This window comes from Pseudonaja textilis, chromosome Z (assembly GCF_049901715.1).
Source record: "Pseudonaja textilis isolate UNSWEBS1 chromosome Z, rPseTex1.2, whole genome shotgun sequence".
NCBI lineage: Eukaryota > Metazoa > Chordata > Lepidosauria > Squamata > Elapidae > Pseudonaja > Pseudonaja textilis.
Genome location: NC_142008.1, coordinates 108466334 through 108493897, shown reverse-complemented (window position 1 = coordinate 108493897; position 27564 = coordinate 108466334). Strand labels below are relative to the sequence as shown.

At 34.3% G+C, this 27564-nt stretch overlaps 1 protein-coding gene across 1 annotated transcript; it reads left to right on the top strand.

The window, feature by feature from the left end:
• Positions 1-4147: 4147 nt before the first annotated feature.
• On the top strand, positions 4148-22673 carry LOC148124237 (vomeronasal type-2 receptor 26-like). The gene is made up of 5 exons (XM_087917232.1): positions 4148-4462; positions 5259-6107; positions 8791-9012; positions 19347-19473; positions 21416-22673. Exons 1-5 carry the CDS (start codon positions 4148-4150, stop codon positions 22315-22317), a joined length of 2415 nt encoding a protein of 804 aa, XP_087773358.1. The 3' UTR covers positions 22318-22673.
• The last annotated feature ends 4891 nt before the right edge of the window (positions 22674-27564 follow it).

Sequence of the window (27564 nt, the reverse complement as noted above, 5' to 3'; positions counted from 1 at the left end):
AAGTGGGTGTGTTCGCTCTGGGAACTTGTTCGGGACAACGTGTTACTTATTCAGAGGAGCTCCGGATTATTCTGTGTGGTGATAGCTTGTGATTTATATTCCTGCTTTCTTGTTGGACTTGGCAGACAGCGTGTGAGAGACTGCCAAGAACTTTATCGACTTAAGGAGTTAACTCTATAATTACTGGATTTGCTTGCTTGTTTGTATTCAGTTGGAAATTTGGACTTCTCACCTCTTTTGTACAGGTGAGACATAACACATCTATCTGTCTGCCTTTCTGCCTACCTGCCTGACTGCCTGCCTGCCTGTTTTTCTGTCCCTCTCTCTGTCAAAAAAGACAGAGATGATGTCTGGATCTGTTTATGCTAATTACCTACCATTTTGTTTTAAAAAAAGAATGATCTTTGGCTGTTCCACCCTTAACTATTTAATGTATGTAACATCAGCAGAATAGGGATGGAAAGTTGGATACCAGACAATTCGATCATTATTCTTCATCATGAAGGAAACAATTTTGTATATGGGAATGATGTATCCAATGTCCTCCATATGGGAAAAATGAAGAAAATTTTCTGGTTTTCTTGGGAAATTTTCTAGTAGATTGTGATCCTCTGATACTATACTAGGTTGCTTTGGCCTCTTTCTGTGGATATTGGATATAAGAGTTCTGTTCCTTGTAGTTTATCCATGAGCAGATGTTAGATCTGAGATGGAGATCTTGAAGATAGCCTTATTTCTATTTTTACAGATGATGGGTTCTTTTGTTTTTGGTGATGTAGGGCTGGTTGATCATGGATCTTAGAGGAAACTAGAAAATCATCTGTGTCATTTTCACTGGGAATAAAGGGAAAAAATTAACTATAGACTGATTATTTTTAGTGGATGGGTGGATGAAGAGTTATTTTCTTATTGTATGGTAAATTGATCAATAACATGGTTTCAGAGCGTATCAAACAGACAAAACTCTTGCTTGAGGAAGTGTGCAGTTTTCATTTTTGTTCATACTGTTGGCATTGACCCCCCCAAAATTTTCTTTTGAAATTTCACTCTGGAGAACAACTGGGAGATTACAATATTCTGTAGACAATTAGCAGCTGAGTTGGAATATAAGGAGATAATAGATGTTGGTGGAATAATTTTGTTTTATCCTTTGCAATCTCTTTTAGAGTCCTTTAATGAAGCATAGAAGATCATGTAAAAGTAGGAAGGATTATTTCATTCTTTTGGTGTTGGAATGATGGTCTCCATAGGAATTGTCAATGATGGCTCTTTGAGCTTGGTTAGTTGCAGGTGTTTTATTACCTTATCAACTATTCAGGTAGTTAAACATCTATAAGCAAACAACCAATTTCAGAGAGCAGTAAGGATATGAAACTTCAACACTGAGCTACATATATTCTCTTCTATTGGAATTGTCTTCTGGCTTGGATTGCATGTATGAAAAGTATGAAATAAATAAGTAAGCTAAAGTAAAATAAGGCTAAATAAGTGACCTTAAAAATTCTGAAAAGGGACACAACTTGTTTTTGTTCTCTAATATCCTAATAAGTTTTTTTTTGTTCTTGTCTATGTGCTTTGAAAGGAAAGGAAGCATTATTGGTGCCTAGTTAGGTAAAAAAACAGTAGTGTCTAATTGGCATTATAGACTCAGCAATTTTTCTATACAGTGTGTGGGATTACTTGCATACAGACTGTTTAAAGAAATTGACTAGCAACCCTGATTTATGGCAACAGGTTAATTTTTAATTGAGGATCTAGTATCAATAGATGAGTAAGCTTAGACAGGTGCTAAGATTTAAGCAAGTTTATCACTCTTAATGTAAATGTCATTTAACAAGTTGATGTTAGCCATGATTGTGGATCTTGTAAGTAGACAAATCTGTCCTAGAAGTCAAAGTCTTTTTCAATGGTCTTAAGGATGGATGCAGCCATTTCTTTTTGTTACCTCCATCATTTTGTGTCCAGTGGGAGCTGAGACTATTTAAGTGGTGTGGAAAAGGACTGGTGTTATCTGTCCTTAAATATTATAGCTTTTATCATTGGGGAAGAAGGTCTTTTCCCAATGTGCATATCTGTTCTTAATTAAGAATATATTTACAGGGCACATGAACCATTAGTACAGGAGGTTTTAGTTTTTTTCTCTGCCACACCACATTGATGGTCAGTGCTAGGAATATATTTTACTCTTTTACTTAATTTAGTCATCATTTCTGCCTATTATATTGGAAATTTATGAAGAAAATGAGAACTTTGAGAGAAGCCACTAAAATAAGTCAATATAGTTCCACTCATGAAGTGCTGAATGTGGGAAAAATTTCATTAAAGTTATAAGTTGATCAGTAAAGACCTATAATCATATATTATGATATCACATGCTGATATTTCATTGTGGATATTGCAATATTTATAGAGCACAATTTTATTATTCACTTATTATAATTCTAATCTGCACAGTTATCACCAAAATAATAAGCATATGAAAAACCCTGTTCAGGTACTCAATTAGTAGTCTTTAATAATAGTACATCTACATGGTGGGAAGTAAGCAGTGGGATACCATAAGGTTCTATCTTATGCCCAGTACTCTTCAATATCTTCATACATGATTTAGATGAGGAATAGAAGGGGAACTCATCAAATTTGCAGATGACACTAACCTGACAAGAATAGCAAATACCTCAGAAAACAAGCTCAGGATCCAAAATGTTTTTGACAAACTTGAACATAAGATCCTATCCAGCAAAATACAATTTAATGTGGAGAAAACCATGGTTTTATACCTGGGTAGGAAAAACCAAAGGTATAAGAACAGATTAGGCAAAACCTGACTCAAAAACAATAACTGTGAGATGGACTTTGAAGTCCTAATGATCACTTATTTGTATAAACAGAAGCATAGAATCAAAATCATGTGAAGTATTAATACCACTTTTATAAAGCCTTAGTAAGACCACACCTGGAATATGCCTTCCAGTTTTGGTCACAACATTACAAAAAAATGTTAAAAACTTTGCCTTCAGAATTTGGGGGTGCTTCATCACTGGGGGTGTAAGAAGAGACTTCTGTTCAGAGTTTGAGGCCACTGTTGTTTTTTCTGCAATTTTCACATGTATTTTTGGGAAACTGCCATCTTGTTGAAATTGCTATAATTAATGTTTTTCTAATCATCCTCTATGGAATCATGTTTGCCTATTAATTGTTAGGAGTAAAGAGTAGGCAAGGATCTGGCTGATGTTTTAACATTTACACTTTCTAAATTTAGCAGTATAAATTCAAATCAACCCTCCATAATTTTGGACTTGGGATTATTATGAAGGTGTTATAAGTCAAAAAATAATTAGGAGCAGATTCACTTAGGATGATGGTATTATACTTCTTGCTACTAGTGATATTTCCGCATACAATATGTGAGCCTTTCATTGTAGGATGCAGAATCCATCATCCGCACAACTCAATCCACAAATATCATCAGGCAGGAGACTACATAATTGGTGTAATTGTATCTCAGAATTTTATTTTATCTAATAATGAAATAGAGTTCATAGAATATCCTATGCCAGCATCAGCTGCTGATTTCAAGTAAGAATTAATTTTAATGTAGTTAAGGAAGATCAGATAGATAGATGGACAGGCAGGCATGCAGCCAATTTCATAAGGCAGAGTCGGATGTTTGGAATATAGTGACAAATTTTGCCAGATGTGATTTTTCCCAATGAAAACTACTGCAATGAGATATCACAGCTGGGGTTCACATTTATAATATTAAATAAATTGATTTTTTACCCTAAATTTATTCTGTTATCAAACTATTAAAAATGGAAATGTTTTCTTGCTGTACTTATTAATACATAGATAGTAGAATTAAAATATTATAAAGTAAGAATGTGTATGATATAAGATTGGGGATATTAGAAAAATGTATTGTCTTTCATTGCTAAAATAATAATTATTTTGCAAATACTTCAGAAATATTTATTTTATATAAAATACTAAGTTCAACATTAATGCGGTTGATTTTTCTAATGATTAGACTACCTTATACTGATAATTTCTATAGAAAACAGATTAAATATAATAACTTCTAATGAACATAGTGTAGACCAGTGACAGTGACAATTATTTTTTAAAGGTGAATTCTTCTTCTGATATGAGTTGCAACTCTTCTTCTAGTTTACTGCTTAAGAATTACCAGCATATCCTGGCCTTGACATTTGCAGTAAAGGAAATCAATGAAACCCCTCTGATTTTGACTAATCTCACCCTGGGTTTCCACATTTATGACAGCTATTTCAATGCACAGTGGACATATCATGCCACATTGCTTCTTATATCTTCTTTTGAGAAATTTGTCCCGAATTATTCATGTGATACTCAGAATAATGTTATAGCAGTCATTGGTGGTCTTGATGCCCAAATCTCGCTTCATATTGCAACACTTGTAAATACCTACAAGATTCCACAGGTAAAGTCTAAATAATCAATGTATATGTTCAATAAACTAAGATCTTTGGTATGAGTGTTTGCATTTATAGATTCTGTTTTATGGATTGGACACACAAATTTGAAAGCAATTAAAATTATAGCCAAAGTAAGTAATGGTATTAGAAATCAGCGGTTTCATTTTTGTCATAAGCAAAGATCTGATCCTAGGGCTAACTTTCATGACCATTGCCAATGTTTAAATTCCCTCTAATCTACTTGCAAAATTATATATTCCTATTCTTTGATACAAATAATTCAGATGTTTACCTTTTCAAATATTCCTTGCAACAATGATTCTGAAAATTTATTGACTTAGCTGATTAGTAATTCCACAGTTTGAATACTAATGTACATGAAGGGTTTTTAATTTTTTTAAATTAAAGCTAGTAAAATAAAGCAGTGTTATATTACTCAGAAATTGGGAAGGGAAGAAAGGTAAACTACCATATTTCTGGTAGTAGAAATTTAAATTCCAGAAGAAGCACAATTAAAAGATGTATGTAGCAATAAATCAGGATAAATAGAATATAGAGGCAATAAAGGAAAGCAATAAAAGTCACATTCCTAAAATTAGAGCACATCTACTTGAAAGTTCATTTGAAGGCAACCTTCCACCTAAAACTTTCAGTCTTTTCTTATTTTCCAGTCTCAATCAAAGTACAAGAATAATTAAGCAAAATTACTCAAAATAGGTGCTGAGAGTGAAGTGTTTGAACATTTGAAAGCAAAATATAATGATATCCTTTCAATCTTTTCCTTTTCATATAAATATTCAGTTAACCTACAGTCCTGCTTCTATGAGAAATAAGGAAGCTGAAAGCATTTCTTCCTATCAAATGATTCCTCAGGAGGATCTTCAGTATGAGGGAATTCTTGCTTTGCTTCTGCATTTCAGATGGACATGGGTTGGGATCATTGTGATGGATAATGACAATGGAGAAAGATTTCTACAAACCATTGTTCCATTGTTTTCACAGAGTGGTGTTTGTTTTGCCCTCATTGAAAGAATCCCTACATTAAGATATGCTATTGTATTTGATAAAATGATGGAAGAGGGAGAAAAGATAAGCTATAAACTAATACACACAAAAGCAAATGTCATTGTAGCCTATGGAGAATCTTATTCTATGGCATATTTTAGATGGATTGCAATTTTATTGGAGAACCATGCACTACAAGGTAAAGTGTGGATAAGAACGGCTCAGGTGGAGCAAACTGGATTCATCTACCAAAAGGACTGGAAAGAAGACTTGTTTGATGGTTCCCTAGTTTTCACAATTCATGTTAGTTACATACCAGGATTTCCCCAATTTCTTGAGAGACAAAATCCTTTTCATGTACCTGAAGATGATTTTATAAAAACCTTCTGGGAAGCTGCCTTCAATTGTAGGCTCCCACATGCAGCTGGAGGCAATAATATGAAGAATATTTGTTCAGGGAAGGAGAAGCTGGAGAGCCTTCCTGATTCATTGTTTGAAATGAGCATGACTGGCCATAGTTATAGCATCTACAATACCATCTATGCAGTAGCTCATGCTCTGCAAGACATGTCATTATTCAGATTCAAAGACAAAACAACAGTGGTCAACAGAGACAGGAAAGGACAGCATAGACAATTTTGGCAGGTAACTACAATTTATATATTTTTTTGTTGTATAAATAACACTTAATCTCAGCATAATTGTTGAGCCAATGTTTTTGGACTCTTTTTTTTTCTCTGCCAATAATGTATTTCCCCCCAAAATAGTTAAATCAAAATATCAAATCATAGAAAGTTATATATGTAGGGATTCAAAAATATATTCATTTTTTTCTTTCTCAGTTTTTCCTATAATGAATTCACTTTGTCTTATTGACACATTCATATTATGAAATTATTTTAAAACAAGCAGCATGAAATGCATTTACCTTTTTAATGACCATTTTCCTAAGTTATAGTGGTCACTTAGATATATGATATTGTATTTCTAATTGAATTTTCATTTAATCTGTTTCTTACATTCCATTGTAAGATGGTCTATGTCTATGTTTTATTCTGTATTTTGATAGGGCTGTGAGACAATGACGGAAAGGAAAACATCATTTTTCCTCAATATATGTATTTTAAATTGGGATGTTCTAATATATAAATGTATCTGTAAGCAAATTTCAATAAGGTATTAGATCTATGTGCTGATTTTAAGAACATTGTGCAGCACTGTTGTTAAACAAAATGCTTTTCCTTAGATATGTTGTTTTCTTTTATATTATTTTTGTAACTATTTCTTTGAACTACAGTGCAAAATTCAAAGCAACAATATTTTTGAAAAATGAAGAAATTAGTAGGATTTCAACATTCTTGTGGGTAGAGGCTTAAAAAGATATTGGCATTGATTGGACCATTTCTAGAGATAGTTTAATCACAGTTGGATGAAAACTGGTAAAAAAAAGAAAAAATATCATGATTTAAAAATTGTGACTGAAAGAATATGGAGGAAAAACTTTATTACCATACTGATTATCTTAGTGTGATAGTAAACGGATTCATCAAATATGTTTCTTAATGTACTAAACTAACATCACAATGGATTAAAAACCTGACTGGAGATTCTGGCAAGTTCTCCATTTTCCATTGATATTACCAAGAATGCTCCATCACCATAGAGGGCTCTCTAACTAGCACATGTGGCAAGTAGCATATAACTACCCTGCTTGTGACATAGCTTTTAATATTTCACAAAAATGAATGTTTTATGAACAAATGGCAGCTTTTCTGTTTTATTACTGGTGCCAGCTTAAGCAAAAAGACCTGATTCTATGTACACCCACCTAGCTGGGAGGAAATTTAAAATTCAGCATTCTTGTTTCAAATGTGTTTAAAGCAACTTTGTCAAGCACTGTATCGGTCCACTGTGGCTTGTTCCTAATCTTGAATCAGGCTCACTTGTCAGCAGATCAAAACTTTACTACTTTCTCTGACCTTGGGTTGCTTAATTTTCTTTCACATCGTCTACTTTGGGTCTTAGAAAGCTTTGTTTATGAATAAATACACATACTTTCCTTCCCAGTATTAGTTTTACTTAACATATTTGTTTCATTTCCTCATGCTTTTCATACTTTCCTCATGTCTTATTCTTCATATTCCTATTGCCCACTTCTAACTCAAGCCCAGTCCAAATGTGTGGTTGACCCTAGCTACTCAGAAAGCCCCATATAAGGTTGAACTCACCACACCATACCACAATGAAAAGTATTCCAGTTGTCAGTCACATTCCTGAAATCAGAGCAGGAAATTTTACAAATGCTTTACAAATACAACATACGCTTTATAGAAATACATTTGTGACTCTTTGTCTGGATCTGAATCATAGGAGTCAATGTTCAGTCAATTATACTATGAAAATTAATTTTGCCTTAATAATAACAGCAACAAGAACATGGTAGTACCTGGACACAGCAAAATAGAAGGAAAAAAAACTGGAGAAGATAACAAAACATAGTACCAATACTAATAGGCACCTTTGGTGCAATCCCAAAACAACTGGAGCATGAACACCATTGGAACTGACATAGTCACCATCAGTCAGTCATAAAAGGCAGTTTTGCTTGGAACAGCTTATATCCTGCAATGATACTTCTAATACTATCAACACTCTGCCTAAGCCAGATCCTTGGAAAGAACTCAATAAAAATGCCAAGCACAATTGGAATATTTGGCTAATTGTGCAATGAATCATAACTATATCAATCATAGTAAAAATAGCAATCATGATAACAGCATCAGCAACAAAAACAACAGATTGAAACATATTCAAATATGTTCTAACCTTTGTACAGCTTTAGAAATTAGGACTTGGTAACTGTCTAGAAAAATATAAACTGATCAAATTTCTCATAAATCCATAGGATTCGGTTAGGGTCATCCAATTTATCTAATTTACTTTTTGGGTGTCTTCACTGGTGGGAGAGATCCTGGGCTAGTGCCATAGCACTTCTTTCTTTTCCCCATGCCTTGTTAGTCCTCAGCAAAACAAAAACTTTTGTCTGTGTTGTGGTCTATGCTTATTCAGAAAATATTATTTAAATAAAAATGATCCAGTGGGAATACTAAAATAGATAAAATAAAATAAAGCCAAGAAGAGCTGCTGCAGCACGCTCCGGCAGCCAGCTTCCCCCCAAGCCAACTTTTTGGGTGTCTCTGCTTCATAAAGTTTAATTTTCTTCCATGACGTTTCCTCCATCACTATAGCAGCCACACTTTCTTACTATTTATGCCATTAAAGGGTTTTTACAGCCTCTTCTGAATTTACTTTTCCTTCTTCCATCCAGCTCCATTCCTTTCTGAAAAGCATCTCATTTAACAACAGTGCTGGGGATAAAATTGCCTTCAATCAGAAAGGAGAAATAGTTGCTGGATTTGATGTGATCAACTGGATTACTTCCTCAAACAAATCAAGAGTGAAGGTTGGCAGGGTAGATCCTCAGACTCCAGCAGATCAAAAACTGATTATCGAGAAGGATGCCATCACATGGCATAGTTGGTTCAATCAGGTGAGAAGATCCAGCTACTAAAAATTTGAGATGTCTTCGAGGAAGTCAGTGAAATGAAAATAGTTAATCTCCTATTTTACTATATTTTATCAATGAAAAGGAGAGAGAGGGAGGGAGGGAGAGGTAGAGAGAGAGCACACATATTGGTTATAGTGTTATTCTGCATATAGTGTTATTCTGTATGTGAAGGATTTATATGTGATGAACTTTCTTAGTGGCTTGAGTTTTATATAATCCTCTCCCCAATTTATTTTTTATACTTTTCTCCATGAAATAAAACTTAGTTGGATGTTTTCCCCAGAAATATTTTCTTTTTTTAAAAAAAAAAAAAAAAAAAACAAACAAAAACCAAAAAAAAAAAAAAAAAAAAAAAAAAAAAAAAAAAAAAAAAAAAAAAAAAAAAAAAAAAAAAAAAAAAACCCCCCCACCCCCCCCCAACCACAACCAAACCCCCCCCCTTAAACTAAAAAAATAAAAAAAAAAAAAAAAAAAAAAAAAAAAAAAAAAAAAAAAAAAAAAAAAAAAAAAAAAAAAAAAAAAAAAAAAAAAACAAAAAAAAAAAAAAAAAAAAAAAACACAAACCCCCAACAAAAAAAAAAAAAAAAAAAAAAAAAAACAAACAAAAAAAAAAAAAAAAAAAAAAAAAAAAAAAAAACCCCCAAACCCACCCCAAAACAAAAAAAAAATGTTTTTTTAAATAATTTTAAAAATATATTTATATTATTTCTGTATCAAATGTGATTTGTTTCTTTATTCGGTAAACTTTCTTTCTGTTTAACATCTTCTATTTCTTCTTTTGAAAATAACCTACCCCTAAATTGCTGATATTGTAGCCACTAATTTCTGTCCTTGTTCTTCAAATATCTTCTAGAGTATTTCAAAGTTCATATTGTTTTATGTCATTATGTTTGATATATAGGTATTTATTTTAAAAGATTTGTAGTGATTTTAGTGCTGAACCATAAACCAGGAGATCATGATTACTGGTCCTCTTTTAGGTGTGAAAGTTTTCTTGATGACTTTGAAAGAGTCCCCATTTTTTTTTAATTTCAATCTGCGTATGTGCAATAATACATTAACAGTGTGGCATCAATGTATCATACATTTTACTATAGGCAAAATTAATAATATCAATCATATCTCCCAATGCATATATTTCACATTAATTCATAATCCTTCAATGCTTATTTTCAACCTTTCAAAACTCTTTCAAAATGCCTACCACCTTATCAGTTAAACATACCTAGTAATTCCATTATTCAATTTTCTCCCTGCTTTTATTTTATTTTTTAAAATAAACAATTCTCATTTGGCAAACAGTGTGGTTTCAGGTTTCACATCTCAATACAAACATGACCATAGTTACCTGTTCATTATATTTGTTTAGTTTCATGTTGCATCATCTTTATTATTGTTAAATATTAAACTTATCCAATTCCAATTCATGTTATATTAATACATTATCATATCCTATTTTACAATGTTATCTAAAATTCTCATCTCATTTCTGTTGTAATTTCTCATATTATTTTTTTCTGTCACATTTGTCATTTTTTCAATCCTTATCTGTAAATATAATTATCCCCTCTGATTAATAATTCAAGCTAATCACCTTCATTCGACCGTAATATCAATCTCCCTATCTAGTATATAACACAAATATATATATTTTTCTCAGATTCCGCATTATATTTTCTCAAACACCTTATGAATCATCTATTCATTACAAAATACTATTTTCAATATATTCTTATACATCACAACATATTACCTTGTGGAATCTCGTTCCTTATCCTATCAATTTATTCATTTTGGCACAGTCCATGATTTTCTTAGTAATTTCCTCCTTTTTTCATTTTTCCAATTCTTAGCAAATACAATTCTAGTCGCTGTTAAAACATTTACAATCAAATATTTCAGTTCTTTGCAATATATTTCCAGTATAATTCCCAATAAAAATATCTCAGGTATAAAGTCTGTGTGTTGTTTTGTCATTTTTTCCAACCATGTGTGGATTATAGTCCAATATCTTTTTGCATATGAGCATGTCCATCACATATGGTAATATGAACCAGGTATCTGATGACATTTCCAACATTTATCCGATTTATTCTTGAACATCCTCACAATTCTCATTGGGGGTAAGTGCCACCTGTAAAACATCTTATACAAATTTTCTTTATATGCAGTTGACATTGTCATTTTGTAATTTTGAGACCATAATTTTTGCCATTTATCTAAGTCAATCTCATATCCAAAATTTTTCCCCCACACAATCATTGTTTCTTTTACTTCTTCCTCTAATTTAAACTCTAGCAAATGTCCATAAAGTATTTTTTATTACTTTTTCATCAGTACCTGTCAAAATTTTATCTAAATCAGTCAACTTATCATAGATACCTTCTGTTTTAACATCTTTATCAAATCTAGATTGTATTTGAAAATATGAAAACTAATTCATTTCTACACCTTGTTCTTCCAATACTTGCATAGATTTAAGTTCACCCTTTTCATTCAATATCTCACCATATCTAACTGATTGTTCCTTTTTATATATTATTGGATAGGAAAAAGCTTCAATAGTAGATAACCATAGTGGAATTTTTAAATAATATTGCTTTTTTATCTTCTCCCAGTTTAGAAACAATGCTTCTTGAATATAATGTCTTCTAAAATACCCCTGCGTTTTAGTTCCCTTATACCAGAGGAAGGCATGCCACCCTAACAGCAAGTCACGTCCTTCTAAATTCAAAGTCTAGTATTCCTTAGTGTTATCCATTCCTTTACCCACATCAGACTCATTGCTTGGTAGTATAATTCCCTATTGGGCAAAGCAAATCCTCCTCTTATTCTTGCATCTTGTAGCAATTTAAGTTTTATTCTCTCTTTCTTCCCCTGCCAAATGTATTTTAGCACTATTTTGTTTAAATCTTCAAAAAATTCTTTCCGTAATCTGATTGGAATTGTCTGGAATAAGTATAAGATTCTAAGCAATACATTCATCTTAATTGTAGATATTCTCCCGATCAGTGATAATTGTACATTTTCCCATTTTATCAAGTCTGTCGCAATCTGTTGTTTAAGTTTAAGATAATTATTCTCCTTAAGTGTGCTACATCTTGGTGTTATGTGTATCCCTAAATACTTAACCTTATTTGTGACCTGGATCCCCAAAACTTCCTCCAATTCTTTTTTTTCATCTTACTAACACGTTCTTTGCTAAAATCTTTGTTTTATCTTTATTTATTTTCAAACCTGCTACTTTCCCATACTCTTCTATCTTTTCTATCCGTTTAAGTGCTGACTCCAATGGATCCTCTAATATAAATACCAGGTCATCTGCAAAAGCTTGTAATTTATATTCTTCTTTTTTAATTTTCATTGCTTTTATTTCTTTTTCTTCTCTGATGTTCCTATTCAGCACTTCCAGTGTTAACACAAACAACAGAGGTGACAGTGGACAACCTTGTCTAGTCCCTTTTCTTATATCTATAAAGTCTGTTAACTCTCCATTTATCATAACCTTTGCAGTTTGTTTATGATATATCATTTCTATGGCTTGAGTAAAATTTTTACCAAAGCCCATTTGGTCCAATTGTAACAGCATAAAATGCCAATTCACATTATTAAAAGCTTTTTGTGAATCTAAAAACATTAGAGCCATTTGTTTTTCAGGATGTGCCTCATAGTATTCCAATGTATCTAAAATTATTCTCATATTATCTTCGGCAGAAATCCATTTTGATCAGGGTGAATAAAATTGTTAAGTAACTTTTCAGTCTTTCTGCTAGAATTGAAGCAAAAATTTTATAATCTGAACTTAATAGTGATATAGGTCTGTAATTTTTAACTTGCTGTGGGTCTGTGTCCTCCTTCGGTACAAATGTGATATAGGCTTCTGACCATGTTTTGGGTATTCTCTTCTTTGTCATAACTTCATTCATAACTTCTAATAAGTGAAGATTCAATGTTTCCTGGAATGTCTTATAAAATTCCACTTGCAAACCATCCGGATCTGGTGCTTTCCCAATGTTTTGCTTTTTTAAAGCTTCTGTTAATTCCATCATTGTTATGTTACTTTCTAACGTTATTTCAATATCTTTGGGTATCTGGGGGAAATTTGCTTCCTGTAAGTATTATTGAATTCTTTTTTCCTGAACATTCTCTTGATGGTACAGTTTTCCATAGTAATCTTGAATAATTTTTTTCTTCTCCACATTTCCATAGCATACATGTCCTTGTTCACTTATCAATTGATTTATCTTTCTTGAGTCTCTTTCCTTTCTCAATTTATATGATAGCCATCTGCCTGGTTTGTTTGCATCTTCAAAACAGTTCTGTTTAGCATTTTTAATTTTTTGTGCTATTTCTTCTTTTTCCATTAGACCCATTTTATGCTTAGTTATGCCCATTTTAATTCTAATGTCCTTTTTTGTGGAAATTTCTGTAGTTCTTTTTCCAACTTCTTGTAGTCTTGTAATCTTCCAATATTTTAAAGATTTTTTTCTGTTTTATATTTCTTTTCATTGTATAGTCCATTATCAAGTCTCTTGTATAAGCCTTCATTGTGTCCCAGAGGTTCTGTAATGATGTATCCTCTTTTGTGTTTTCTTTAAAGAAAAAAGTCAATTCTCAAATTTCTGTTTTAAGTCTTTTTCTTTTAATATCATATTAATATCATATTATTAATATGATATGATTAATATGATTAATATCATATTATTTAAAGTCCATCTAGATATCCTTTTTTGTCCTTTCCGTACAAGTGTTATTGGATTGTGATCTGCCCAGATACTTGCTTCTATTTCTATTTCTGCAATTCAGCTGACATCCATATCATATTTATTCTAGACCATGATGCATGTCTATTGTTTATTTTCTGCATTTCTCTCTCTCCATGCATCTTTTAAGTTTATCTCATCTACCATTCGAAAGAAGGATTTTGTCAATGTCTTTCTAGCTTTCTTTGCTGTTTTTAGTGTTTTATAGTCCAATTTGTCATTTATTATTCCATTACAATCTCCCATCAGACAGATATTAGCATAGTCCAGTTCAATTATTTTCTTATGTAATTTCCTGTTAAAATCTTGTTGATTATCAATTGGGGCATAAATTGGTATTAAAAGTATCTTTAGATTATTGCCCATTATCTCCACCATCAAAATCCTTCCATCATAATCTGTATATATTTGTTCCACAGGGATTGTATCTCTCATGTATAACACCACTCCTCTCTTTTTACACTGTGTCAATGCTGTAAATAATTTCCTTAATTTTTGTTGTTTCAATATAAAATCATGTTGTTTTTTAATATGTACTTCTTGTAGGTGGATTACCGTATATACTCGAGAATAAGCCGAGTTTTTCAGCACATTTTTTGTGCTGAAAAAAACCCCCTCGGCTTATACTTGAGTCAGATTCCCTCTGAAAAAAAAATGGTGTGGAGCTCTGGAGCTGGGCAGCCGCTTGCCTGCTTCCGTGTTTCCTTTGCAACTTGTAAGCATGGGGGTAATCGGAAGCAAAAAAGTTCTTGCATGAGGATGTTTTGTTTTTTCTTTATTTAACTGCTTTTGGGGGGGGAAAGTCCCACCGTCATGTTAGAATGTTCAGACATGAAATCTATCTGCCTGAAAATAAGTGTGTGTGTGTGGGGGGATTTTAAAGAGGGAAGACATAGGGAGAAGGCAAAAGTGACGGAAGATCCTTCAGGGGAAACTGAGGGGGAGACTCACCCTTGGTCCAGATGAGCCCCCTTCCCCATCCCTAAGGAAGCAGAGGCAGCCAGCAAGGGCAGGCAAGCCCTGCTTCACGGACTCCATCCGTCCTCGCTCCCACCCACCCACCCACCCAAAGCCACGAAGTCCCCCAATCGTGCAGCCCAGAATCACCCTCCCCTCAGGGGGCAGCAATGATGCCCAGTGTTTCCTGAAACAAGAAGTTCCGCCGTGCAATGAAAGCGCCCTGGCTTTAGGCTCAGAAAACAACGTGAGCCAAGGTGGCTTCGTTTCCTCAGCCCTAGCTGCTTTCAGTCCACTCAGGAGGAGGAGAGGGAGGAGGAGATGGTGGCAGCGGCTCGCATTGTTTTCTGGCTCTAGGCTCATGAATATTTTTCTTCTTTTAGTAGCTAAGTCCATTTATATTAATTGTAATCAGTTTTCTCTCATCCATTTTAGACTTTATAAGATGGATTTGTTGCTCCAGTAGATCTTGGTTCTCATTGCTCTCTGGGTACACCACCAGGGCTCCTTCTTCTTTTTCAATTAGTACTATACATTCCTCTTGAAATTCAATTAACAACTCTTTTTTTCTTGTATCTTCCTCCCTTCTTCTGAAATATTCCAGATAGAATAACTCAGCTTTTTCAACTGTATCAATTCTGTGTCTTTGTTCCTGCCAGGTAAACATGAGACCTTCTGGTATCAGCCATTTGTAATTTACTCCGCTCTTATAAAATCAAGAATATATATTCTCTTCTTATCTCTCTCACTCTTCTCGGTACCCGTTTCAGTACCACTATTTCTTTATTTTTGTACTTCAGTGTTTTTTCTCTTGCTGCCTGCAGTATTTGTGATTTTATTATTTTCTTAGTAAATCTGATATGAACTTCTCTTGGCAGTTTATTTCTCATCATATATCTTGTATAGACACAAAAAAAAACCCTCATCCATTCCACCCATCATCTTCTCTTTAGTTACCTCTAATGCTTCTGCCAGGATTTCTGTCATCATTTCAGCAAGGTTTTCACCCTTTTCTTCTTCTATATTTTGAAATCTAAGATAGAATTCTGATCTATCAATTTCCCATCCCAATGATTGCAGAGATCTGCCCTTGGCTCTTTCCACTTCACTCAATCAGGTATCCATAACTCTAATCTTCTTATCTCTTTGTACATCTTGTTCTTCACTTTTCTTGATTCTGTCCTCATATTGCATCATCATCTGTTGAATATTTTCAATTTTCTCATCTGTCTTTTCAATTCTTTGCTTAATATTCTCTATTCTCTTTTCAATATTGTCTGTTTTTACTTGTATCTTTTGAATTCCTTGCATAACCATCTGCAGTGTCACTTCTTTCTCCTTCTCTTGTAACATCACCTGTATTGATTGTTGTCCTCCAGATGGTGAGGAGGAAGAAGTCAGGATTGATGAAGCTGAGGCTGGTATATTTCTGCTCATCTTAGAATACTTAATAAGAAAATTGAGAAGAAAAAGCGAGAGCAGCCAACTGCCACTCCAATAAAAAAAATAAAAACAAAAAATAAAAATAAAAAAGGGAAGGGGAGGGAAAAAATCTTCAGGCACTTGAACAGCTTAATCCAATTGGTTCCAATTATGTAGAAAAAAAAATAAAAAAAATAAAAAAATGGAAAATGGAAAAAGGATGAAAAAATAAAAAAAATTAGGAAAAAAATTAAAAAGACAGAAATCTTTATATTCTCCTTGCTAAAAAGGTAGAACAAAGTGAGGAGGGAGGGGAAAACAGTAGTCTTATTCCTGCATCAGAGGACTCTAGTCCAAATATAAAAATCCAACTGGGGGGGGAGTAGAAAAAAAAGGGAAAGAGAAAATGCAATTCTGTCAGTAAGCAAAGCACTGCGACCGTTCATGGCTCTTTACTAAATCAAAAAACAAAATTTCCAGTTTTCTTTTCAAGATCACTTCAGTCTTCTTTCTTCAATTTCAAATCCAGACTCCAGCTATCAGTAGTTCCACAGAAGAGCACCCGCATAAACAATCTACATGGTCTTCTCACCATCTTTTCAAACTTTTCCAAAGAGTTATTTTGAAAGGAAAAAATTAAAATTAAAAAGGAAAGATCAGTTCAGTTTAAAAATTGAAAAGTTTTTACAAAAATCCAAAGTTCCAATAAAAAGGAAAAAAAAACCTTCAGGTTTAATTTGTGCTTAATCTCGCTGCTTGAGCACTTTTAACTTCACTTTTAAATTTAATTTTTAGTCTTTTAGGGTATTCTTTCCAGAAAAAAATAAGTAGAAAATTATCTCACCAAACTGACACACTTTCTTTCCAGCTTTCTTCCATTCCAGAGCTGTCCCAGCTTCAGCAGCTTTAATGGCTACCTCTCCATCGTAGGAAAAATGGGCTGCTCCTGGATCTACCAGCAGGATGTGCCCTCCTCAGTCATCGTCTCTATAGTTTAAGTCCATCGGGACTGTCCTGCAATGGAGATATCAGCAGCGATCTTAGAGCTTAAATATCACATGTGGTACCTCTGCAATGCCAGCCCACCCTCCTTTTTTATTCCCATCCATTTCTCATTCCAGTTATTAAACTTTTCCCTCTCCCTCTTTTGATTTTTGTTTTGCCCTTCCTTTTTTTGCTTTTTCCCTCTCCCTTTATCCATTTTCCGAACCATTCTCCCTTTTATCATCCCATCAGACCACAAATTTTTAATTCTAATTCCTTTCCCCTCTGCTTAAATAATTGTTGTTCATTTTGTCCTTCAATGTTGGCTTCTTCTTTATAGAACTCCCCCCCACCTCTGATTTATTTTGTTCTTGTGTATGCTGAGTCACCATTTCTAATTTCTGTAGTACATAATTGCACATTTCAAGTTTGATTTTTATCATGTCCCTTATATCTTGAAAATCCAATCTTGACTCTTGTAAGTCCGATCTTATATCAACAAATACTTTCTTCGTTGTAACTTCTCCTTTTTTCCTTTTCTTTCCTCTTCCTTCTTTAAACCCTCTTCTTTAATAGATATATTCAATCCCAAAGTCCAGTATATTATTTCAGCCAATATCCTTTGAATTTATTTTCAACAATCCATACCCTTGAGTCTTTGTTTGGATGGTTCTATAACAATAATAAAGTTTCTTTTATTTTCTTTTAAGTTCCAAAATCCAAACTCTTGAGAAGACCAGACACTTTTTAAAATGTACTGCAGTTTTCCTGTACCATCAGGTGGCACTCTTGAGTCTTTTTACCTTTTACTTTCTTTATTGAATATAATACTTTTATTAAGTTCACTAATTTTAATCATTAGCTATTATTTCTTTTCTTTTCTACACAGTCAATTTCAGCATTTAATTGTGCTCTTAAAGTGCCCATAATTCAATAGTTATCCAATTTAATTTCTAAACCTTTGTTGTGTTAAAGTATTTTCCTTTAAATTTTCTCCTCCAAATTAACCCAATCCAAGTTTTATAAGATCCAAGTTCTTTCTCACTTTCTCTGGTCGCGGCTTCTACTTCCCTCCAAGATAGCCCTTTATTTTAATACTGGGGTACCTCAAAAGCAATATCTTTTGCCTGGTTCACACTGTGCTCGCTACTTCTCTGCTCCATTACAAAACTTAGTTTCCTGTGTGTTCTTTGTCATCATGGTAGCCATTTTAGGACCATGGCTGCAGCTTGCCTTTGGGAGGGATTTTCCTGTCAGGGAGGGGAGTTGCAAATCCCCTCAACCCTCCAGGCAATTTCCCACTTCTTCACCACCCCACCAGGGTGGTTCTGGTCCTGATTAGGACCCTCCAGCAAGTGAGCTCGGGTGAAACTGTGCAAGATCGTGGATTCTGCTCCAACTGCAGCAAGGAATAAACCAGAAGTCCCGACTTTGAAACAGTCAATCAACTTCATAAAGTTGTTGAGGAAAAAAAAAAGGAAACAGAAACATTATGTGTATAATCTTGAGTTGTACAGAATAATTATGGGTTATAAATATAATAATAATGTTTGGGACTAATGTAATTATTAATAGCATTTCATCATTAACTATTGATTCTTCCTACAGTTTCCTCACAAATGATCCTACATTATTACATACAGACAATCAATGTGTAATAAAAGTTATAGTGTCAGAGAAGAACTAGGGTGATTTAATTCAAGTGTGGTCTCAGTCACAGAAGCTTACTATATTACTTTAGTCAATCATTTTTAGACCAACTATCTCACAGGTTTAGATGGGGAAAAAATGGAAGAAAGAATACCATATGTATTATTGTGAATTCTTTGCAGATAATTATGAAGCTAATAATTTGAGAAAAAATTATAAAGCTAATAATCTTGTATAAATACAAGTGTACTAATTCCTCCAGTATAAAAAGGTTTTCAATGGAAAATAATATCTGTAACGCTGAGTTGAACTGCAGAGTTCTTGATACTCTTTGAGTTTAGTTGCCTGCATCCTCACATTGAAGATGTTATCTGGTTAGGTAATGAAACATTTGCAGGTAGACAGCCATGCTCATACTGTATATACATAAATGGCAGCATAAAGTGACAAAACAATGAGCTCCTAGTATCTCGGATTTATGGTAGAATCTCTACAATTTGAAATATGCTAATACTATATTTTTATTGTGTTTTAAATTAGACACAACCTCTTTCTGTATGCAGTGAAAGCTGTTCTCCAGGGTCCAGCAAGAAAGTAAAGGAAGGAGAACCATTTTGTTGTTATGATTGCATCCCATGTCCCGAAGGGAAGATAGCTGATGAGAAGGGTAAGGCATATTTTGTGCAGATGTATTAATTAATTCTGTGCAGAATTATTTAGATTTGCCTGGACAAATAGGATTTCACTACAGAGGCAATGCAATTTTCTTTTTGAAAGCAAGAAGCAATGCAACTTATTTTGATGTAATTCAGGCATTTGGATCAGAGCATGGCCAGTTCAATGTCACTTGTGTTAGGGGCACCAGAGGCAGTCCAAGCACTCTGCCAGAAAAAAATGGGCTCTCAAGCTCTGCTTCCGGCTATGACGGCCTCCTTCAACCCCTTGCCAAGAAAAAGGGAGTTCTGTTTTCACTGGCAGAGACTCCATGAGATGGTCCTTCGCTGTTTCCAGGGCAGCCCTGCGGCCCAGATCTAAGCATTCCATGGGCTGGATCTGGCCCTCAGGCCTTGAGTTTGACATCCCTGCTGTATACCATTTCAAACAAGTGCATGTCCAGTTTCTAAAGCCTCCAGTGATGAAGCATTCACAACTTATGAAAGGAAGCCATTCAATTGATTAATTGTTCTTATTGTTAGGAAATTCTCCTTGGTTCTAGGTTGCTTCTCTCCTTGATTAGTTTCCATCCATTGTTTCAACGAATGAAAGAATAACTCAGTGAATGAATGAAAGAATGAATGAATCAATCAATCAATCCATTCTGAATATTTTTTATGGATCTCATGCAAAAGAGGGTGTAAACCATGTTTATTTCATTGTAATTTCTATACATATTTAAATACATTTTTATTTCATTTCTTTTGAAAGATTTAACAAGCAGAAAATTCAATGTGTGTATCTCACTATCTAAAACTTCCAGACCAAATATTGTACTTAAGAAGACTACATGGTCAGATTATATCAGGGACAACAAAATATCTGTTAAACAATTAAAGATGTTCTGATTGTCAGTGAACCAGGTGAAAACTTACACACCCAAATTATTCTCTTTTATTTTTTCATGCTATTTCACAGGTTAATATAACTTTTTTTTTGATTTGCTGTCTTATTTTTGATTTCTAAGTTATTTTAAATTTCCTGTGTTGTTTTTATTCTATCCAGTATGTCAAACTGTTCAATGATAGTTAAAAAAATACTCAAAGAAAGATTTTGGACAAAATTGTGGGGTGGGTAGGAAATCTGCAAAGCTCCATAAGAATAAATATTCTGAAATATAATTCAGGGACGAAACAAGCATTTCTGCATCTCCCATTAACAAAGCTGCTTTTGGGGACTGGAAAAGTTTAGATATGCAGTCTGAAGAAGGAGAATTCTGGGAGAATCAGACTTTGTTCCTACAGGATATGTGCACCAGACAACCTATTGGGTATAAGTATGTCAGGCTACCTTTGAAAAACTCTCCTATTTTTTTTTCAAAATATGTATTTTTAGTATAATACTATTTGTTTCTCTTTTGCTGATGAAATTATTATTAGCCTGGTTTAGGTTTCCAAATGCAATTCAATGTGCTGGTTATCACATATAAAGCCCTCCATAGCATAGGGCCAGTCTACTTGTAGGAACACATCTCTTCATTGTTTCTACCTTTCCCACTATATATAGTAGATATACCATACTCCAGGTCTTTTCTATTAATGTAATTTTTTTGGAGTCATGCCTTCTTAATGGTAGCCCCTGTCCCATGGAACAGCATCCCCTCCAGAGGTTCAGGTGGCCTAAATCCTGCTAATTTTTTACAAGACACTGAAGATCTAGCTGTTTTCCCAAGCATTTGGGTCAAGGGCTAGTTGAGTTCTACTATTTTTGGTAATGAATGGAATCTATGTTTTTCCTTGGGCACTAGGAACTGTTTGGTGAGATTCTTTGTTTTGAACTGGTGAGTGTGTGAGAAGTGCAGATATAACAACTAACTAACTACATAAATAAATAAATGCTGATTTTAAAACAGACTATGAGATTTAAATTATGTTATTTCTTTTCCATTTTTTCAGATATGAATGACTGTCATAAATGCACAGACAAAACATATCCGAACAAAAAACATGATCTTTGTATTCCAAAAACTATAACTTTTTTGTCTTATAAGGAACCACTGGGTATCTGCTTATGCATTGCAGCACTTTTCTGTTCATTAATCACAATTTTGGTACTGGGAACATTTATAAAGCACCACACCACTCCCATTGTTAAAGCCAACAACCGGGACCTGACCTATAGCCTTCTCATCTCCCTTCTGCTCTGTTTCCTTTCTGCATTGCTCTTTATTGGTCAGCCTAATAAGGTGACTTGTCTTCTCCGACAAACTGTATTTAGTGTTGTGTTTTCAGCAGCTATTTGTTGTGTCCTTGCAAAAACCATCACAGTTGTTCTAGCTTTCATGGTCATCCAGCCAGGGTCCAGAATGAATGAATGGTTAGGGAAAAGACTGGCTATCTCCATTGCTTTCTCTTGTTCATTTGTTCAAACAAGTATCTGTACCTTTTGGTTGGGGACTACTCCACCCTTCCCAGATGCTGATCTGCATTTGGTAACTGAAGAAATTGTATTAGAATGCAATGAAGGGTCAGTGATTATGTTTTATTGTGTTCTGAGTTATATGGGCTTTCTATCCATTGTGAGTTTCATTGTGGCATTCTTGGCCAGGAAATTACCTGACAGTTTCAATGAAGCCAAATTCATCAGTTTCAGCATGTTGGTCTTCTGCAGTGTTTGGGTAACTTTTGTTCCAACCTACCTAAGCACCAAAGGAAAATACATGACTGCTGTGGAGATCTTTTCTATCTTAACATCTGGTGTTGGGCTTCTAGTTTGCATCTTTTCCCCCAAATGTTACATAATTATAATGAGGCCTGAGCTGAACAATAGAGAATACCTAATAAGAAGATGGCATTGAATAAAGCTTATGAGTAATTTATTATAATTTGTATTTCAATGTGTAGCATATGTTATGGGATGTTGGTGTGACAATATGTATCAAGTGTTTGTTGTATCGGTGGATCATAGTTGGGTAAGAGTGATGCATTTGTATGATGGCTGTTTTATTTTTAATATGGTCCTCAAACCATCACTGGGAACATAAAGCTTACGGGATTCCAATCTTCTGGGGATTTTTTTTCTGGAATTGGAGAAGTAAATTTAAGACTTCCTGGTCCTGGATTTTGATCTCTCATTCATTCTTCCTCTTCAACTTTTAATCTTAAAAGAGCTATGTATGCTAGAAGAATAACAATACACGATATCAATAATTTTGTGCCCGTAGCAAACTCTCAGCATTTTATGTGTTCCTACCAGCCTAAAACAATGTGAAAGGAATAAATAGATTTAGAAAAGTAGAAATGTGAGACTACCAGCCTAAAATAATGGTGAGACTTCAAAGTAAAGGAAAATGGAGCTTCAAAACATGGATCTGGAGAAAATAATCCAATTTCTTAAGTATTTATTTGTTATTAAATTTATGTCCTCCATCTCACCCAAGCAACTATAGGCAAATGACAACAAGATGAATATAACAATGCAAAACATTAAAACAACAAATGCTAACATTAAAATGAGCAAAGATGTAACCATATAAGGAAGGAAGGAAGCAATATACAACAGGGTGAAGGTTGAATTGTCTTTTACTCCACACTTCTAGTATAAAAACCTCCATAGGTACCTCAGGGTAATTAACAAAAAAAAGGTTTTAAGGCCCTTCTGGAAGGCCAAGAGAGTGGGTGTGGATCTTGAGGGGCACAATTTTCCAGAAGGCGGGTGCCAAACTTGACTATAGGTCAATCTCATTCTGCCTATGTCTCTGCCTTCCACTCCCTGATTTATTTAATAAAATGGTAGAAATGTGATTAAAGCCATAGCTATATCAAATTTATGTGATGCTATTCTTGTCAGTTCCCTCTAGAAAATCAATTTCACTCTAGATATAGCTCAGGTTTGAAAGAATTAGAGCCTGGATTGTTTCTTATTGTACAAGTTGTGAAATTACAGTCCACTAAACATGTTGATTCTATAAAACAAGGCAGGTTTTTAACTTTATCTCAGTGGGTATTCCCAACATGACTTCCTTCTCCTTTAATTACAGCCTTGCTTGACAGTGTTTTTTTCTTGAAATCCCTACAGATTCTAGGAACCATGTCAGCTTTAGAAAATCCATCATGATATTTATTTTTGTAACAAAAGAGAGAAGTCAAAGTATGGTAATCAGAGACATTGTTTCCAGAGAAATAAAGACAGTTGGTCCTTTACTTTAATATATATGGATTGCTACCTGCACTGCTGCAAATACTGCTTTTCCAAATATTGAGTGTGACTGGCACTAAGATCTGCAAGGACAAGGAGCCACATTCTCTACTTCATATGTACCATCAACTGGGAGACATCATCGTTGGTTTCATTACAACTCAGGCATTCATAATTGATGATAAAAAAGGCTTTAATATAGAACCTTCACTAACAATGTTGGATGAAATTGCATATGAAACTGGCATTCTACTTTTGTTTCCTAAATTCCAAGATATTTTTGATCAGTTTAATTTAACCTTATGTTTTGAGTAATGCAAAATGTCAATAAAAAGAAATAAATTGGTGAAAGAGAAATTGAATCTCTTATTTCTTTACAGGGGGTAAAAATTTGTCGTGGGAAAAAGCATTGTAGTCCTTGGGTTTTGTATATGACAAATATTTTTTCCATGAAATTAGACTACAAAATTGTTAGTGGATATTTTTATAGCAATTTATAGCATTCGTATTATTAGGAGTTCTCTTAGTATATTTTCTTTACCTTTAATAAATACTCAAGAGTTTAATAAACTTGCCATTTGGCCAATAGTTTTTGTTTTCACAGTAGGTTTTCACAGTTCTTTGAAATAATGTACTAAAATAAAACTTTCTTTATAGTATGGAACCTAAGAATTATCAGCATATTACAGCTTTGCAGTAAAGGAAATTAATGAAAATCATCAGATATTATCCAATTACACTTTGGGCTTCCACATTGGAGACAGTTATTTCAGTGCAAAGTGGAGTTATGATGCAGTGATAAAACTCCTATCCTCATTAGAGAACTTTGTCCCAATTTTAAATGTGGCACCCAGAATAATCTGATGGCTATCATTGGAGGACTGGATCCAGATGTCTCTCTTTATGTAGCAACTATCTTGGATATCTACAAAATTCCACAGGTGAGACATATTTCTGCCTGTATTTGTTTCCTTTCTTTTTTTTCAAATGATGTGAAATTTGCAGGTTTATTAAAATATAAAGAACTTCAAAATGATACCAGATATTTGTCTGAAAGTAAAATGACACCTAAACAGCAAAGAGTTGCACAAATCCAGACAATTTGGAAAAAAATGAAGAAAAACAACAACACACTAATTCTAGGATCTATTAAGTTCTGCAGCATGTCTCAATGATTCTCTGACTACTAAATTTCATGGCTGCAGAATGTAGAAAAGGATCATCACCGTCATCATAATCATCATTTATTTATTTATTTGTCAAGCGATTATAAGATAACAGGTACAAGTATAAACATAGTTATGAGTACATGAAATGGATACATATAAGAAAAATAAAAAGAAACAATAGGACAGGGATGGTAGGCACATTGGTACACTTATGCATGCCCCCTACAGAACTCTTAGGAAAAGGGTGAAGTCAATAGTAGACAGTCTAAGGTTAAAATTTTGGGGGTTTCGGGAAGAAACCACAGAGTCAGGTAAAGTATTTCACACATTGACCACTCTGTTGCTGAAGTCGTATTTCCTGCAATCAAGTTTGGTGTGGTTTACCTTGAGTTTGCATCTATTGTGCACTCTTGTATTGTTATGGTTGAAGCTGAATTATTCATTGACAGGTAGGACATTGCAATATATAATTTTATATACTATACTTAGATTGGACCGAAGGCAGCGTAGTTCCAGGTTTTCTAGGTCTAGAATTTCAAGTAAGGTATTCTGCAATGATTAGAGGAGTGGAGAACTCTTCTTGTGAAATATTTCTGGACTTTCCTCAACTGTATTAATATCAGATATGTAATGCAAATTCCAGACTGATGAGCTGTAGTCTAGAAAATGTTTTGTATGCTCTAGTCTAGTTAGTAGTGTGATATTACCAGCACTTAGATCATTAAATGTTTAATAGTACTCAGGATACAATAGATAGGGAGGATCCAGTATCAATTTCCATTTTACAAGGGCTATTTTCAATTTTAATATCAACAATAATTTTCTTTCCCCCTAGTCTATTTGCTTTCCTAAAATTAGTTGTAAAGTTTCTATCTATCCTCCTCAGAGTGAAACAATCTTCATAATAGGTTTTCTCCCTGGTATTTTGAAAATTTGGTTTCTCCCTCGTATTTTGAAAATTTGGATTCTGAAGTGGTGGTAGGAGAGCCCTGCATATCTTAGCTAAGTGCCCATTCTTTTGACATGTCAGACAAACTGTATTCCTAAATTTACAAACCTGTCTAAGGTGGTTTCCCCCCCACTCTAAACAAAAAGGTTTTGCCTGGTGAGATTTGGTTTTTTCAGACCACTTTCATGCCATAGGTGCCCTAAGGCAATTAATATCTTGGTCAAAATCTATGTTATCTTCAATTTCACTCTGTTCCATATGCACAGACTGGTTCCCTTGAACTGTACTAGTCTCAACAGAGTATTTCTATATTTCAGCAGCCGATTGATTTGACAGCTCATACATTTGAGCCTCATCAGTTGCTTGCTGTAGAGTGAGATCTGGTTTAGCTTATAGATGATGCTGAAGTCAAAGGTCTTTAACCCCACTAATTGGTCCAAAATGATATCTTTTAAATCCCTGAAGCCACAATGCTGAGCTGCTTTCTTCAAAGCAGCCACATACCTGCTTATATTTTCACCTTCATCCTGGTAACACCTATGAAAAGCATGTCTTCTAACTATTCTGGATGGATTGGGAGCATAATGGCCTCCCAGAATTGTTAAAATGGTTTCCCAGGTTACCTGTCTGAGGAGACAGAAGTGCAGCCACTGTGTCAAACACTTCAGTGCCACAAAAACTAAAAAAAAAAAAAAAAACACCACTTTTTCCCTCTCAGCGGAGATGTCTCACAAATTGTTTGCCTTAATAAAACATTCAAATCTGTCAATATAAGACTCCCATGTATCAGTTCCCAACTGATATGTGGCAAAGGAGAGTGCCGTTGCCCTTTTAGCAATGGACAGCTCTAAGTGACTTCAGCTCTGAGTAGTTCAGCTAACAAGTGACTTCAGCTAACAGCTCCTGAATCTCTCAACTGGCTGTCTCCCTTCTCTTCCCCACCTTTGTCATCAATATTAAATTCAGTGGGAATTACTGAGACAGACCAGCAGATTCAGGGTAACGCTTTTATCAACATGCTAACAAGGGTAAATGTCAAACCCCATGCTAACACAGCAGCTGACAGGCGACAGCTGACCGCAACTGACAGCACTCTTTATATAGCCCGCTATCAGATGTGGTACCAAACAGCTGTCGTGCTGCCTCCTGCTCATTCCTCGGACTAGGCAGGGAACTCTAAAACACAACAATGGGTGCTCCATCATTGGAAGCTTTCAAGAAGAGACTAAAAAAGCCACTTGTCTGGAATGGTATAGGGCAGGGTTATAAGAGGTGCTATTGATGTTGAAGCTATCTTCAACTGCTTATGTTTGCAATATCCTGAAGGCTTCCTAACTGCTCACTCTTGTGACATAAAACACACTGATAGGAGGAATTACCTAATTTGCAAGTTTATTAACTATGGAGCCAGGAGATGTTGAAGATCATTGGACATTACTCTGGTATAGGAAGGGAAGTATTCCTGGCCAAAGACAAGGCTCTCATAATCCAACCGGATAATAATCCAATCAGAGCCTTCTAGCTTGCCCATGAGATAGAGACATACTGCTTTTCTACTATTGTTCTTCTGCAAAATATATTTGAAATCAATAAAAGATAAGGCATGCCCACACATTGCTTGGCTACTTCTTGTCTAAATAAGTTTATAGACATTAAAATGTTTCTAAGAGAATTTGACTGCAAGCCTCATTTCGTCAATATCAAATATTTCTTTTTTATATCCCAGAAGCAAGCCTTCCCTCCTTTCATTGAATGAGAGCAATAAAGAAAAACTTCTGGAATTTTTTTT

Bases quoted from the DNA above. Each gene is read 5' to 3' on its own strand.
- LOC148124237 (XM_087917232.1), top strand. From the start codon at position 4,148: ATGAGTTGCAACTCTTCTTCTAGTTTACTGCTTAAGAATTACCAGCAT. The intron at 4,463-5,258 runs GTAAAGTCTAAA...ATAAATATTCAG, and splicing joins ATACCTACAAGATTCCACAG to TTAACCTACAGTCCTGCTTC. The intron at 6,108-8,790 runs GTAACTACAATT...TCTTCCATCCAG, and splicing joins AGCATAGACAATTTTGGCAG to CTCCATTCCTTTCTGAAAAG.